General features: G+C 31.7%; 1 protein-coding gene across 5 annotated transcripts in view; it reads right to left on the reverse strand.

The window, feature by feature from the left end:
• EPHA7 (EPH receptor A7) overlaps positions 1-14,941 on the reverse strand; it is a 163,689-nt gene that overhangs the window by 15,627 nt on the left and 133,121 nt on the right. For 2 of the 5 annotated variants that reach the window (XM_037520117.2, XM_054699036.1), the window contains exons 7-12: positions 14,051-14,234; positions 7,508-7,616; positions 6,816-6,871; positions 2,401-2,526; positions 1,375-1,560; positions 712-773 (exon numbers count right to left, since the gene is read on the reverse strand). In XM_037520117.2, the coding sequence (XP_037376014.1) occupies positions 712-773; positions 1,375-1,560; positions 2,401-2,526; positions 6,816-6,871; positions 7,508-7,616; positions 14,051-14,234 (723 nt within the window). The remainder of the gene's footprint in view (positions 1-711; positions 774-1,374; positions 1,561-2,400; positions 2,527-6,815; positions 6,872-7,507; positions 7,617-14,050; positions 14,235-14,941) is intronic. The other 3 variants (XM_037520121.2, XM_037520118.2, XM_037520119.2) reach the window with 3 other exon arrangements.

Genomic DNA, 14,941 nt, shown 5'->3' on the forward strand with positions numbered 1-14,941 from the left:
ATCATATCATAAAAAAGCAGTGATACAATTTTCTCCAAATCCTCTGATTGCTCATAAGTCTGGACTGAATATATTATTCTGATCATGTATGATAACTTTGTATGGTCCCTTATTCTTTAGATTATTTTCTATTCATTATTTCAAAAATATGTTAAGGTGTTTATATGCTTAGGTGAAAAGCCTCTTAAAATAAAAATATGTATGCTTTATACATTTAGAATTTAGAATTTATAAAAGTAAACACATACTATTGATTTGAAAAATGTCAATTAATGCTACATTTTATGTTCTGTGTTCACATAATAACTTAATAGAAATAGTTCCACAGAGCAGAGTTGGAATTAACGTGACAACATTAAGTGGTGATCTCACACTTTAGCCTCCTTTGCATTTCCTCTGTATTTCATTTATAATTGCACTAGAACTGTCAAATGATACTCTATACCATGTATTCATATTAATGAACTTCAGATATTCTCCATACTTAATTTACTCAGAAAAACTATTTCTAAACTGAATAGTATCATTCAAATGCTGAAAGATTCTAGTTCCATCTAGAACTCTGATTTATTTTTGCTTTTGAAAGACAATTTTCTGAACTGTCAATGTTTATAATGTCTATATTTTACACTGAAAAAAATGTTCAGATATTTATATTGGTAGCATGCATAATATATTTAAAATGAATAGTACAATAATTTTATTACTTACCCTGAGAAATGCATCTAGAGCGCCATTTTCCATGAATTCTATTACAATCATGACTGGTTTTCCTAAAATTAAAAAAATATATATGTGTGTGTGTGTATATATATATATATATGTGAGAAAAGGTGTTGTTTCAGACACCATAAGCTAAACTTCAGAGATTCCTTTTCTCACCCTAGATAAAACACATGGTATTCTTTTGAAAGACAGAGTGAGAGACTTGAGAGGGTTTTTAATATTTCTGTTGCTGCTGCTATGCTCAAAGAGCCATCAAATATCTGTTTGGAATATGGACCTGATTCATAAAATTAAACAGTATCGATGTGTTCTTCTGAACCTGCTTTGCGAGCAAACGTGAGAAAACGATGCTTTATATAAAATGTAAGACTAGTGTTTCACTTATATAACTTTTGAAGCTAAATGAAAATACCTATCAGTCATTCTATGTATCAGTGAGATTTATTCTTTAACTTAATCCAGCATTCTCTATATTGAATTTTTTTCTGAAGTGGGGACATAAAAGAATTGTTTTTATTAGTTCTATTCAAATAAAAACATTTTATTTAGCATATACAAATGTTCATAACTTGAACTTACTATTATGTAAGAAACAATATAAACTTCTGACACTCCACTCGATAAATGAATGATATAATCAATATCTACCTCTTGTAACAACCCCTTCCAAATGGACAACATTTGGGTGGTCAAACTGTCCCATGATGCTTGCTTCACATAAAAAGTCTCTTCTTTGTTTTTCTGTATAACCAACTTTCAGCGTTTTTATGGCTACAGCAACATCTCTTTTCCCTGGAAGTTTCAAACGACCACTACAGACTTCTCCAAATTCTCCTGAAGTAACAGAACAGGCAGGTTTATTTTAATTTCAAAATATTTCTCCCTCAAAGAAAAATACATTAAATTCTTTAAAATGCATGTTTAAGCTTTCATAAACTATCTGTTACCCAAGCTATTATTTTAAATTGGATTAACAAAAACTTTCAGAAATAGCACTTAGATTTGAAATACACTGTATAGTATACTCTGCCTACTAAAATATAAGAGCATATTAGCAAATGCTATTGCTTTTACAGTTTGAGAAGTAAATATTTCTTAAAGAATTAAGTCTGAAATTCATATGCACTATGTCTGCTAGATTTAAGGGACTTGGATTCAAAATGTATAATTATTATGAAAATACATTATACACACAGCAAAAAACATTCCTTGTAAATAATTCACACACAATTAATTTTCTACATGAAATTAAATAACATAATGGCTACCTAATACCTACAAATACAAGAAAGTACAGTAAAGAGGAAAGCTTTGTAAGTAGATGGTAAATCAAGTAAGAGGAAAAATTTATTTCAACAAAATTCAGGAACATTCTAATGTTTTTAAATTCCAAGTCATTATTTGAACAACAGGCCAGAACTATTATGAGATAGCTTATAATAACAACATCTTAAAACGACAGAAGACAATAGATATACAGGTTCTCTGGCCATACTCTTTTTCACTTTTTTTCCTTAAGATTTCATAAACAAGTACAGCCTCATTGCTTCCAACAGTTCAGGTAAATGCAAAAGTTCTATACTTGAGGTATAATTATTTGCCTGTCATTATGATGTATGACTTTCGATCTTGGCTAAATGGAACAGCTGAACAAGGAAGCTACAACAGCCTTACCTGCACCAATCACACGCTCAATTTTAATACAGGAGGCATCTAGCTCCTTGGCGAATTGATGGACAGCTCTATTTGGGTCCTCATAGGTTTCAGGGTCAATGTAGGTTTTGGTGCCTGGAAATTTAACTGTAATGATGTAAGAAAGCATGACTGTGATGAAGCAAAGCACTTATTGTGCAGTCAGCCCAGGAATTTCATTATGCAGAGTGCTCCTTGGAACAGTGAACTTGCTTCCACATCACCTGATTCACAGCAGTTTTAACAGACTACTTCAGTCTGCGGGCGTATAGGTATTATCTGCAAGCTTCTATAGGTAACATAGGATCCAGCTCATAGGTTACTAACTGAATTGCTTTTCCAGTAAATCAACAAAAGACATCACCAAAATTCTCTGACATGACTCTTATCAGACTGGAGGTTTAATTAAATTCACTGCTATCATGGCATAGTTCACGCCATATTGAGGTTTGTAATGGACTTGGAAACACATTTGTAAATCTATCAGTCAGTCAATCAATCAAATTAATACACTGGGAAAAGAAGACATTTCATTTACAGGTAGCCTACTACACTGACAGCAATATTAAAAACATTTAGACATCTTACTTATTCTTTTGATTTATTTTTTTAAAGACCAACCACCGTTGACATATACATAAAATTAATACAAGATGTGAGGGACTGTTATCACAGAGTCAGAGAGGAATCTACTGAAGACACAGTTTCATCTTCACCTTGAAGGGCAATAGAGGCCAAGTATACAAAGTGCAGAGTAAAGTTAGAAAATTTACAATATTCCTGGGATCTGCTAACCATGTATGACAGCAATTTGAAAGAGGAATGGTTTATATGAACTTTCCATAATAAGGCTCTGGAAGGAGGTAGCCAATATTCCTCAGAAAAGGTAGTCAAAATTCAAACAACATAGAATTATCTTAAAAGTTAAAATCGTCTTAAAATGCACCCAGAAGCATGCAGGTAACAGATAATGCTATGTCAACTTTAAATCAAATTCAATTACAATAATGTATTCCAAATCTAATCATTTGGTTAAAGACAAAGATAAGCATATATTTGGTTATATTAATGCAATGAAAAGAATTACACTATATCCTCAAAAAAACTTTATTGTTTTTAACAAAGCCACCGAACAATCTTTTCATTAAATCTTACTATTCGGAAAACAGTATATTTCTTTATGTATTACACTGGAGCCTAACTGTGCTTATGTCATCACATTAAAGTTAAATTATATTTTAAAAATAAACACATAACAAACAAAAAGAAGCAGAATGTATAAAGGAAAATGGGATTTAAAAATCTTGATTTATTCTGCTGTAGTTGATTGTTTATCCAAAATTGATTGTCTTAAACAATTATTGTTGCAGTTTATAAAACTGACAGATGCTCATTTGTTACTAAAGCTGAACATGAAAAAAAACACAAGAAGAAAAGAGAGAGGGGATAGAAAGAGAAAAGAGAGAAGAAGGCGTACAGGGAAGAGGGGGAAGAGAAAAGAGAGAAGGGAAGAAAACAATAGGTTAACCTCCTAGATTGGCAGGCAGATGGAGAATGAGCCATCTTCCCCCTTTTGATTCTCTTTCTTTCTTTCTTTCCTTTTTTTTTTTCTTTTTTTGCTTTGTGATAAGGGAGCTAGATTGGAGGTAACCTTCTGCATCTCAAACGGTTCTCTGATGGTTCTTTATTCAAGCTGTCATAAAACATTTTGACAGGACAGAGCAATTTTGGCATAAAAAACATGAAATACTGCCCAGCTTGGATTGGAAGACATTGTTCAAAGAAATGGTAGGAGGAAACAAAATGTAAATTGGAATTGCTTCACTAAACTCCTCCATTGTGTTTATATCTTTAAATGTAGCACTTGGGGCCATGGAGAGTTGAGGGCACCTGATACAAATGACTGGACATTCTATTAAATTCAGTGCTCTAAAAGCTAGTTAAATGGTTGCTTTCATGTTTCTGTAAAAATTCAATCTGGTGTCTTAGCACCTAAGAAAATTGTCTGTATATAAAGGATAAAAGGACACAATTTGTAAATAGCTGGTGACCACAGTGATATACTTTATGTACTTTTTATACATTCATAAAATCAAATAACATGCCTGGTTCTCATCAAATAACAAGAAAAGGTATCCTTATAAAAATGGTGACTCAAAAATATCAAGGATTTACTAGATAGGATATGTTAAGTGTACTTCAGAGTTTCATTATTCATTAAAATTGGGGTTTCAAAACAAGGACAATATTGACATAATTTCTGAATATTCTGGTCTTCTGTTTACCTCAACAGTGTGAACTTTTCTGTTTTAATATCTCAGTTACATTTCTCATGAATGTTAAATATATTAAAATCACTATCAATAATTTGTACTAAAGAGGAAAATGTATGTAAACAAAGCTTATCTTGTCTATGTTAGCAAGAAAAACATGCAGCTCTACTTTTTTTATAATTATAAATTGGATGTCAGGTGTAAAAAAATCAAATGGCATCAACATATTAAAATTGATTGATGACAATTAAGCATAAGGCTATAGAATAAGTTTTAGATAAGCCATACTTCAATTCACCATCTACGTTTACCAACAAGCTAAAAGTAAACAAACTAAAACATATTTGATAACTTCGGTATGTCACAAATATTTTCAACAAAGGAAAGAAAAATGACATACCAATTAAGGTAATATTAACTGATTCTGCCAATAAACTATTCACATATGCATAGAATGAGGGATTCCAGGAACTATTATGTTATTTTTCTAAATACATTTTTAAAACTAGAACTAAAAATTTAAGGCATTCAAGTTTTGATCTGCTCCTTCCTGTCTGCGGAAGTGTAAAAATATTCTTTCACGTCATGGAAGAGAAAACAAGTAAACTCTACTTTTCTGTAACTCCTCTAGTTATAAACTGCTAAGGCACTCTCATCACTGAGGCTTGGCACAGGACAATCCCTGCTGGTTTAGCAAAAAGAGGCGACAACATAGGGAACATATTAGATAATCCCAGAGGAGAGGTGGCAGAATCACATGTATTCAGTCATAATCAGGGCTAGATTCAAGTTTCATGAGATGTGATCCTTAGACATAGGGGATAACCTTCCATGAACAAAAACTTTATCATTATACACACAAAATTTCTAGGGCTCTCTCTATGAAAGTGAGAATCCCTGAAGCTTATACTTTACTATAAAGTCACTTCTAGTCATATGCTTTAATTTATAGTATCCTATAGGTCCTTCCTTCTTTCAGTGGTTGCAGTTGTACAGAGTTTTATAATCAGTGTGAACATGTATCACAAAAGTCACTTCTCTTGAAAACTAAGGTCAAGGTAACTATTTGTTCAATAAATAAAAACACATTGAAAAAACTGAGGAATTAACACATGCACAATAATACTGTGCATGATTTGTGTCTTTAAACAACACATTTTCTTAATTATTGCTTATATATTTGTGACTTTGGGAAGTTTACATGACAATATCATCTTAGATACTGACATAAGAACTTGATAAAAACATAGTGAAAGTTATAAATCTAATGCCATTTATAGGAAATTTATATCCATTCATGAGAAATTATTTTAGCAGCATTTATAGCCACTATGAAAAATAAGCAAAATTGTTTTATAATATTTTCAAGAATGAAAAAGGAAATAATGGAATTGGGTAAGTGCATCACTAATTAATCAACTAAAATAATGTGTTAGGTTTTTACTTTGGTTGCATAAATTAGTAATATTTGCTCACATGGCTCTCATTTTTTCACGTGCCATCCACATTGCAATAAAAATAAAATTAATATAGATTGGCATATAATTTCTTTGGTTCCCTTAGCTATCTTATGAATGATTATTAAAATATATTTTTAAAAATCAGGTAACTCAAATTCATAGGAAAATATCAGAGGATTGAATTAAATTAATTAACTTAATCAAAAATAGACAATTTATAGCAGTTGAAGAAAAGAGGTTCCTTAGCTTAGTTTTTCATGTAGCATCCCTTATTTGGTGGATAAAAAGGGCCTATCCCTTTAACTTGAAATGAATTGCTTAGCTAAAGCATGGGTGCATGCAACATTTAATGGATATTATTAGAATGGCATAACACTTGGGCAAAGTTGGCAAAAGGAAAAATCGTGACAAAAAAGCAGCTGAATATCCTGCAGTTATATTAACGTTTCTTAAAAGAGATTACATTTCTAAGTATATTTTATTTTTAAAAATGCATATAACATGACTTTCATTCTAACTATCTTGTTTATGCTTTAAAGCACTGTTTTGAGCTTGCTATATAATTTCAAGCATGATATATTAGAAATTTGCTCATGCTAATACTAACAACCAAATTTCTGTATTAATTGGGGTATATAATAGTAAGGAAAAGCCAAACACTTACAATGAAAGTAAAGTTCTTCATCTCCTTCTTGATCAGCTTTGCTATAACCACAGTGCCTGGAAAAAAAAATTTGTGACACTATCAATCAATGATCTTACTTTACATGTTTAAAATTCTATACCAATAATTTATTTACTTGATAACATTATTTAGAATTATAAGCAAAATACAAAAACTTATTTTCCATTTTTATATATTCATTTGATAATAACATAGCAATTCACATAATTAAAAATCCACATACAAATAAAAAAATGCACAAAGTAGATAGAACATATTTTATGGATTTAGATTTATCAATGTTTGACTATTTGTTTATTTACTTTTCTGAAAACAAAAATAATAACAGCAACAACAAAACCAACAGATTTTAAATAGTTTTCATAGATCACTAACAAAAAGAATAAATCTTTCCCCAGGTATCTTCTATATTTGCTTAAATACTGAAAATAAGCAAAAAAATTCAACCAATGAAATTTACAATACTCATTCCTCAGAATCTAAAAATGATCAAGCTCATACTGTATTTTGACAGTGGAAGCATGACAATTGAGCTTTAATGTTGTGTATCTGACAGAGTATTTGTAGTTACTATGTAACATTCTAACAGATTAATAATAAACAATAAGCTAACATAATTTTAAATAATCATTATATTTTATGTTACAGATGAGATCAAAGTTGTGTTCTACCTTCTTCCAATGATGAAACCAAAAACCATGAACACCAAAATGATGGTTCCTGCCACTGCAACCACAGCGATTATAATAACAGGATTCTGTTCACTGGAGACAGCTGTAGCTGTGAAGAGAGGAAACAGGCTCAGAAATACTCAATAGTGTGCAAAAACTTGGGAGGTGAAACAAAATCTTATGAACAAGAGCTATCTATTTGATTTAATTTACTTATATTTTCAAATAAATGTGTTACATTGTAGCAATATAAATTTAAATAAATGTTTATTTTTTGCATTTTAAAGTAGCAGTGTGGACAGCACCTTCATCTATTTTATATTCCTCAGCTGTAAAACAAACAAAAAAAAAACCTATACAATATTTTATTGAATAGCTATCCCCTGCTTAGTTACTGAAAACTTAGTTATGAATCAGGAAATAAAAATCTTTGATCTAGAATGGTGATTGAAACCCTTTTTTTTTTCCTCAGCAAGGAATTTGATTCCAGTGTCTTTTTGGTGTGTAAAAACAAAAGGAAAATACATAGTGTATTTTTCAAAGCACCTTAAACACTTTATCTTTCATATAATTAATATTAAAAATTATCACGTAGTCATAATAAATTATCATGAATTTATAGTCCATCACAACTCAGGAAAAAGATGAACAGTCACTAGTATTCATTTTTTATAGTAAACACCTTGACAGTTTAAGATTTCAGGAGCTATCCTATATACGAAAGAGCAAACTTTATGCAAGCACTTTAAAAATATTTTAACATTATCAAATTATAGGTACTTTCTGCACAATATTAAGTGACTCTTCTATGCTCAATAAGCAAGCCAGCTAGACCTGTGTGAGAGTCTCTTTGGGAACAGTGTATGTTTACATGTCCTTTTAAAGAAGCTTCTGATTCCAATTCTTCATCAAGTCACACAGTCTTGTCACTTCCATTTTCCAAATTAGTGAAGCTTTACTTATACTTTAATTCACAATTGTCATATTTTCCCCAGAGTATTATGCTTTAATACCAGCATAGACTTCATAAAATAATCAAAGGAATATGAAACAGTGAAAATGTATATTCCAATAAATGATCCAGCTGCAAATATACAACATATAATGTCACTAATAGAGTTTGTTTATTTCTGAAACAAGCAACAAATGATTTTGGCAAGATGGAAAATATTGCTCCTTCTCAGTGGCAAGGGGCAAAGTCCCTAGAGTAGAAAATTATATGCAGGCAGAGTGAATCTTGCGGCAACAGGAAGTATAAAGTTCTTTTCTGACTGTTTTGTTCTCTAGTTTATCTATACTTCTACATTTTGATAACTCACTTCTTAATTTTGTAAACCCATGCTAACTATAGTTAGCTCTTATATTGAGAAACACTAAAAATAGCCCCAGTCTAACAGTTTCTTAACAGAGACATTACACAACTCCCTAATTCCACACCTGCTGATTTGTTCCCTGAGGTAGCTAAACAAGGGGGAAAAAAGAAGAAAAAGAAAGCAACTTTTGAGTTTTAATTTCTGTATAATAGCCTATTAACATTAAATAGAGAAAAAAAAAGATTTTTGCTTGTTTGTTTTTTTGTTTTGTTTTGCTTTTACCTTCCTCCATATAGATATATGGAGAGAGAGAGAGAAAGGAGAGAAGAAAAAGAATGCAGTAATCCTGTTCATGAGGAAGGAAAAAATACATGTGTAGAAATTATTTCCATTCAGTCAATGTTTCCCATGGGTCTAATTCTTTGCTTGTCTTAAACTCAGTTCTTCCCTTAGGTTCTGAAACAGAACTCCAGTGGGAAAACTAAACTCCAGTGAATGGTGAATTAGAATTTGTGAATATTTATTTATATAATTTTATAGTCAGGTTTACACTTTAATCTTTCCATAATCCACAAGCATGGTTAATATTTCCATCTACTTCATGCATAATGAATATTATAAGCTAATTTATAATTGCCATATCACCACATTACAGTTTAAAATTGTGAAAGAGTAAAGTTGATTTTGCAAAGAAGGGGATTTTAAGATGTCATGCGCAGTGGGCAACTTTGTGGCTGGCAAAAGAGAAAGAATATTTGATTGGTATCCAGTTGCTGTGTATGGGTGACACACCAGAGAGCAAGCAGATGCTGGTTTGTTGCTTCTTCCTCCTTTAAAATGATAACAGCTTTACTATTTTAACTCTGCTGTGGATTTTTTTTTGCATCAATTATTATCTTTGAGTTTTTTTGGCCCTCCCCTCTTTATTTTTTTTAAGATTTATTTATTTAGGCCTTCCCCTCTTGCACCTCATTTACCACCCCAAAAAACCAAACAAACAAATGAGAGAAAACAACTCATGGTTTCCAGGTGTCACAATCTCATTAGGATTTTCTATTTTGAATACCTTTTGTTGAGGAAAATGTGAAAGTATATTTAGATTTTATATGCTCTCTGAAATGTAATTTGTTAAGATTCTTAAATTGCGGCATATTATTTTGAATGAAATCTTCCAACTCATGAAAATATTTTTCAGCCTTCATTAGAAAGCTATATTCCCCGTTTACATTTGGTTACCTCATTTTGATGTTTGTTTCAGATTATAAAAGCTTATAGGGTGTTTTTGGGATAATTTGGCAAGTTATTTCCTCAAATCATATTCCACTGTATCAGTTAATATATAGCTTTAAATGTACATATTATGAATATCTATAACCAAGTCATTGGAGGATTTGATAATTTTTAACTAAGTTTATACTTTTCTTGTGAAAGTTACCGGTATTGCTTTAATAAGTAGTGAAATGAAATTTTATTTTTAGCCCCTGTGTCCAGTTTTGGATTTAGAACGTTGTTGGGATAAATGTGTGATATACATTTAAAAAGAAAAATCTATTTCACCTCTCTTTACAAATAGCACTCAAGTGACTTCTATTCAGTGTCATCTCCCCTCTGGCCCTGCTTCCTCTAATGTGTCGGCTACTCCCTGACAGTAGAAAAGGATTGACCTATGCACTCTATCAGTACCTGAATGCAGGGCCAGATTTGTGTATCAATCTCTTTTTTCAATAAATTTTAAACTGCGAGCATCAAGTATGTCATGTGTCTCCATGAATCCATGACTTGTAGGATAGAACCTTGTGCTAAATTTGAAGTTTTCCTTTCTTTTTTTTTTAGAGATTTATTTATTTATGCATACAAGAGCTGGGGTATAGGCCAGAGGTGTGTGTGTGTGTAGGGGCGGGGTGGGGGAGGATTCACCAGAGACAGAGCAGGGAACAGAACAGGCAGAAAGACTGACGCACACTGCTGAGGGGTGCAGCAGGAGAGTCAGGCGAGGTCTGCTGCACTATGTGGGCTGCTCCCTGGCCTGGGATCAAACTCGTGCTGCAGATGCTGCGGATAGCTTCACAGGCTGCATCTTAACCCCTTGTGGCACCAGGGAGGCCCTAAATTTGAAGTTTACAAAGGGTGATTTGGGAACTCCAGAGAGTCCTTCCAGAGGGGGATTTATATCTTAAAACTCTGTTCATGTAATATGTCATATAATGAAAAATATTATCATATGCTCACAAATGCACAGTTGAGTTTTCCATAAGTTACCTGATAAGTGATAACATCATCATTCTAAAAACTAATGAAATTTGTTTTGTATGTACTTGTTCTTTAGTCTATGGTAAAGGATTATATGTGCTTTGGAGATGGGCGTGGTGTGGTAACACATCTGAAGAGGTGTAACCAATTCCCCCAAATCATATGTCAGTACATTGTAAATCAGTATTACTGCAATAAAAAAAAGTGACAGAAAAAAAATAATCACTTAAGATAAAAATTTAGAAGAAAAAGTTTTATTAAAGAACCATTTTTCAGTTTTAATTTCAAATGTGGTAAATACTGACATATATTATTCAAATAAACAATATCCCCTTGGGAACTCTAAAGATGTTTTAAAAGTCTGTAAGGGTTCCTGAAACCAAAAACCTGAGAATATCTATGGTAATTAAGAAGTAAAAGCTGGGGCCTCCCTGCTGGTGCAAAGGGTTAAGACTCAGCACTACGAAGCTATTAGCATTCACTACAGGATCAGTTCGATCCCTGGCTGGGGAGGTGACCCACATGGCACAGTGGGCCGCTCTCCTCTGCAGTATCCACAGTGGATACTGCTCTCCTCTGCAGTATATTTCAGTCAGTCTGCTGTTCTGCTCTCCACTCTGTCTCTGATGAATCCTCTCCTCCCTCTCCCTTGCATCTTTGGCTTACACCCAAGCTTTGTATGTATAAAATAAATAAAATACATCTTTAAAAAAAAAATAAGAAGTCAAAGCTGACACTTGAGACTTTCCATGCGTTAGGCACTTTGTGTACATAAAGTTATTTAATCCTCAGAATACCTTGTGAGTTGGTATTGCTACCCTAACAAGTAAGGTACAGAGAAAGTAGCTCATCTGAAGTCTCACAACTGCACATGGTAGATCAGTGATGCGAACCCAAGAATATGTCTACTAACACTGCTGATACTGATAGTCTGTCCTATATTGATGACTGAGAGGTATTCCTTCCTTGTTTTTTTAGTCACTGCCATATATATTTATATATATGGCATATATATATATATATATATATATATATATATACACCCCTATAGTTGGTACTGGCAACACAATAGTAGGAAAAAGAGATACGGATCATTCTTTAGTCAACTTTATATTTAGATGGTAAAAATCAAAGTATTTCTAATGCAAAACAGATTTTTAGCATTCATGTCATGTGATGATTCAGGTCCCACTATTTCATCTTATCTCTTTGAGTCCTTGTTACTTTATTTTTTAATAATGAAAATAATATCAACAAACCTCAGTACTTAATAATTAGTTCAAAAGTCTCAATTTACAAAGTCAGAAAAATACACAAATTCAGTTTGAAATTTTTTTAAATTAGCAGTTTAAATGATAAAGGATGTCTTAGATAAATGTGAGATAACTAATTAATGATCTAATTTGTTTAAACCATTCATTAGAATACATAAAAATGTCATTTGAAGTATTATACTATATTAGAAATCAGAAATTAATATCATGAGACCAGTCTAAGTTGACTACTTCTAGAATACATCACCAATCAAACGTTTAAATGTTGAAATCTTAAAATGCTTTAATGTATTGGGGGTCATTGAACTTAAATATTCTCATTTTTAATCTTACATACTCAATTTAAAAGAGTTAATAAAGAATAAAGGCATTAACTTATCATGCCAAGTTATGTGACATTTTTTAAACATGCTTTTAATCTACAACTATACTTGAATTATGTTTCAAACTTATTTCAAAGTTTGTGGTTCTGATTGTCACTGCTTTACTTAAAAATGAAACAAAGAGATTTTGTAAGAGTATTATTATCAAACTTAACAAGCATTGGCTTATATAAGGAATATTTATCAATTTAACTACCTTTAATAACATCTACAAATATTTTTCTGATATCAAAATAATTTGATCAATGTTATTGAAATAATTAAAAGTTTTTTATTAAAAATTAAGGAAAGAAAATCATGTAACCTTTTAGTTCACTTTTATAAAAAAGTTTTCAGGAAACCTAGATTAGTCGGAAGAGGAGGTAACAAAAGAGCTGGTGTATTTTGTGCCTGCACTATCATACGAAGAAATAAAAAACTTCACAATACAGAGACATATCCTGAGACCTCGGCTTAGCTGAAGAGCACCCAGCAGTGGTACTCAAGCTGTTCTCAACTTGACTTATGACATTAAACTGGGACATGCATTCCAAGATCGATCTGCTTATTTGTGATATACTATATACACGTGTTCTTGTTAGCTTCCAAAGTTGCATTATAAAACATAAAATAATAAATGTGATTCAAGATATTGGTGACATTCCATTTTTTGTAACTGAAGTAACACTGGTTTACAACACTGCATATAATTGAGAGTGGTAGTGAATAAAGAATGATTAATTATTCTCAATATTTTACATATACTTTAAATATGTCCTTCATTATGGACTAAATATTTCAAAAAATGCAAAAGATTTTGAACATAAAAATAAATACAAATTCTATATTCTTTTACTTACTGCCAATTTGTGAAATCATTGCTAAAGAGCAAGTAGTTTAAATTTACAAATTTTCACATATCGTCTTTCTCTGGCCTACCATGGGGTACATCCTCTCTTTGCTGGTGGAGGGAATGGGTTGTGAGGCAGCAGTTTTCACTGACACAAATTGTATAAGATCATTTGGGGAGCTGAAGAGGGAGGAATCTACAAAAACAGCCTGTGCCAATACACAACTGAATGAGTGCTGTTTCTGTTTCTAATTTCATCTTCTTAAAATAAATGCAGTATGCATTAAAGAACTGAATTTAAATCACAAGTTTCTAACATTATAAAGTAAAGTAGCAAATTTCAAGTTATTGTTCTGAATAGACTTTACGAAGTACACATATATTTCAACTTTTATATATAAAAAACAATCTTTAACCAAATCATCACCCACAATACTGAAAAGAATATGTAACTGTTATGAAGAGTAAAAATCCAATCCAAAGGTGGTAATTACCTTCAAACATTTTACCTGTAGCTTCCTCTAGAGTAGCAACATCAAGCCTGGGACTGTAATTTCCATAACCTGCAGCAGTAAAAGCCCGAATCTGGAAAACATATACTGTTCCTGGCTTCAGATTATTAATGGAGGCTGATGTGGACTTGGTCTTTACTGTGGAGTAGGTCCGTTCCCTTTGATCCTAGAAACAATATATACAGGGAATATTTAATTGTGATTGCAACCAGACAATTTGACAGCCAATTCTTGCAATTTATTTCAATTTGCTGCATTGTTTTTATAAGAGCTACACTGTACCCTGTGGAATATTATAACATTGAGTTGTTTCAAGATAATATAAAATGTAAATGTGAACACACGCCTTTGTTCTATAAATTTCAAATAGAAATAATTTTGTTAAAACATTTATGATGTTTCCAGCTTTGATTTGTTGGAGAGTTCAGTGGCAAGAACTATTTAGCCATAAATGTAATCAGGTCCTTCTGAACAAAGCAAGGGTACACCTGTAAAATCTATGGCTTGGGAGGTCTTCATTTCATAATGTAATTCTCTTAATAAATGCCCTCAATGTTATTCAGCAAGTGAAAAATCATATACTACAAATGAGGTTATTAAATCAAGAAATTTAGGTAATAACACTACACAGTAAAATGAAAAGGCAACTGATTTTTTTAAAATGCATTCTCAGGTGAAAACCAGTTTTATAAAAAAATTAATGGAATATTTCAAATGGGAATTATCAGAATAAAAGTAAAGTATTATATAACTCATAGTTTAACATCTTAAAAACTTCACTTATCAAAAATGAGGATTCATCATTTTCCTCATTTTTGCCAATGTGAAAACTGAAGCTTGCAGTTTAAAAATAGATTTATCACACTATATATG

The sequence above is a fragment of the Talpa occidentalis genome, unplaced genomic scaffold, assembly GCF_014898055.3.
Source record: "Talpa occidentalis isolate TD23 unplaced genomic scaffold, MPIMG_talOcc4v2.1 talOcc4.2, whole genome shotgun sequence".
Taxonomy (NCBI): domain Eukaryota; kingdom Metazoa; phylum Chordata; class Mammalia; order Eulipotyphla; family Talpidae; genus Talpa; species Talpa occidentalis.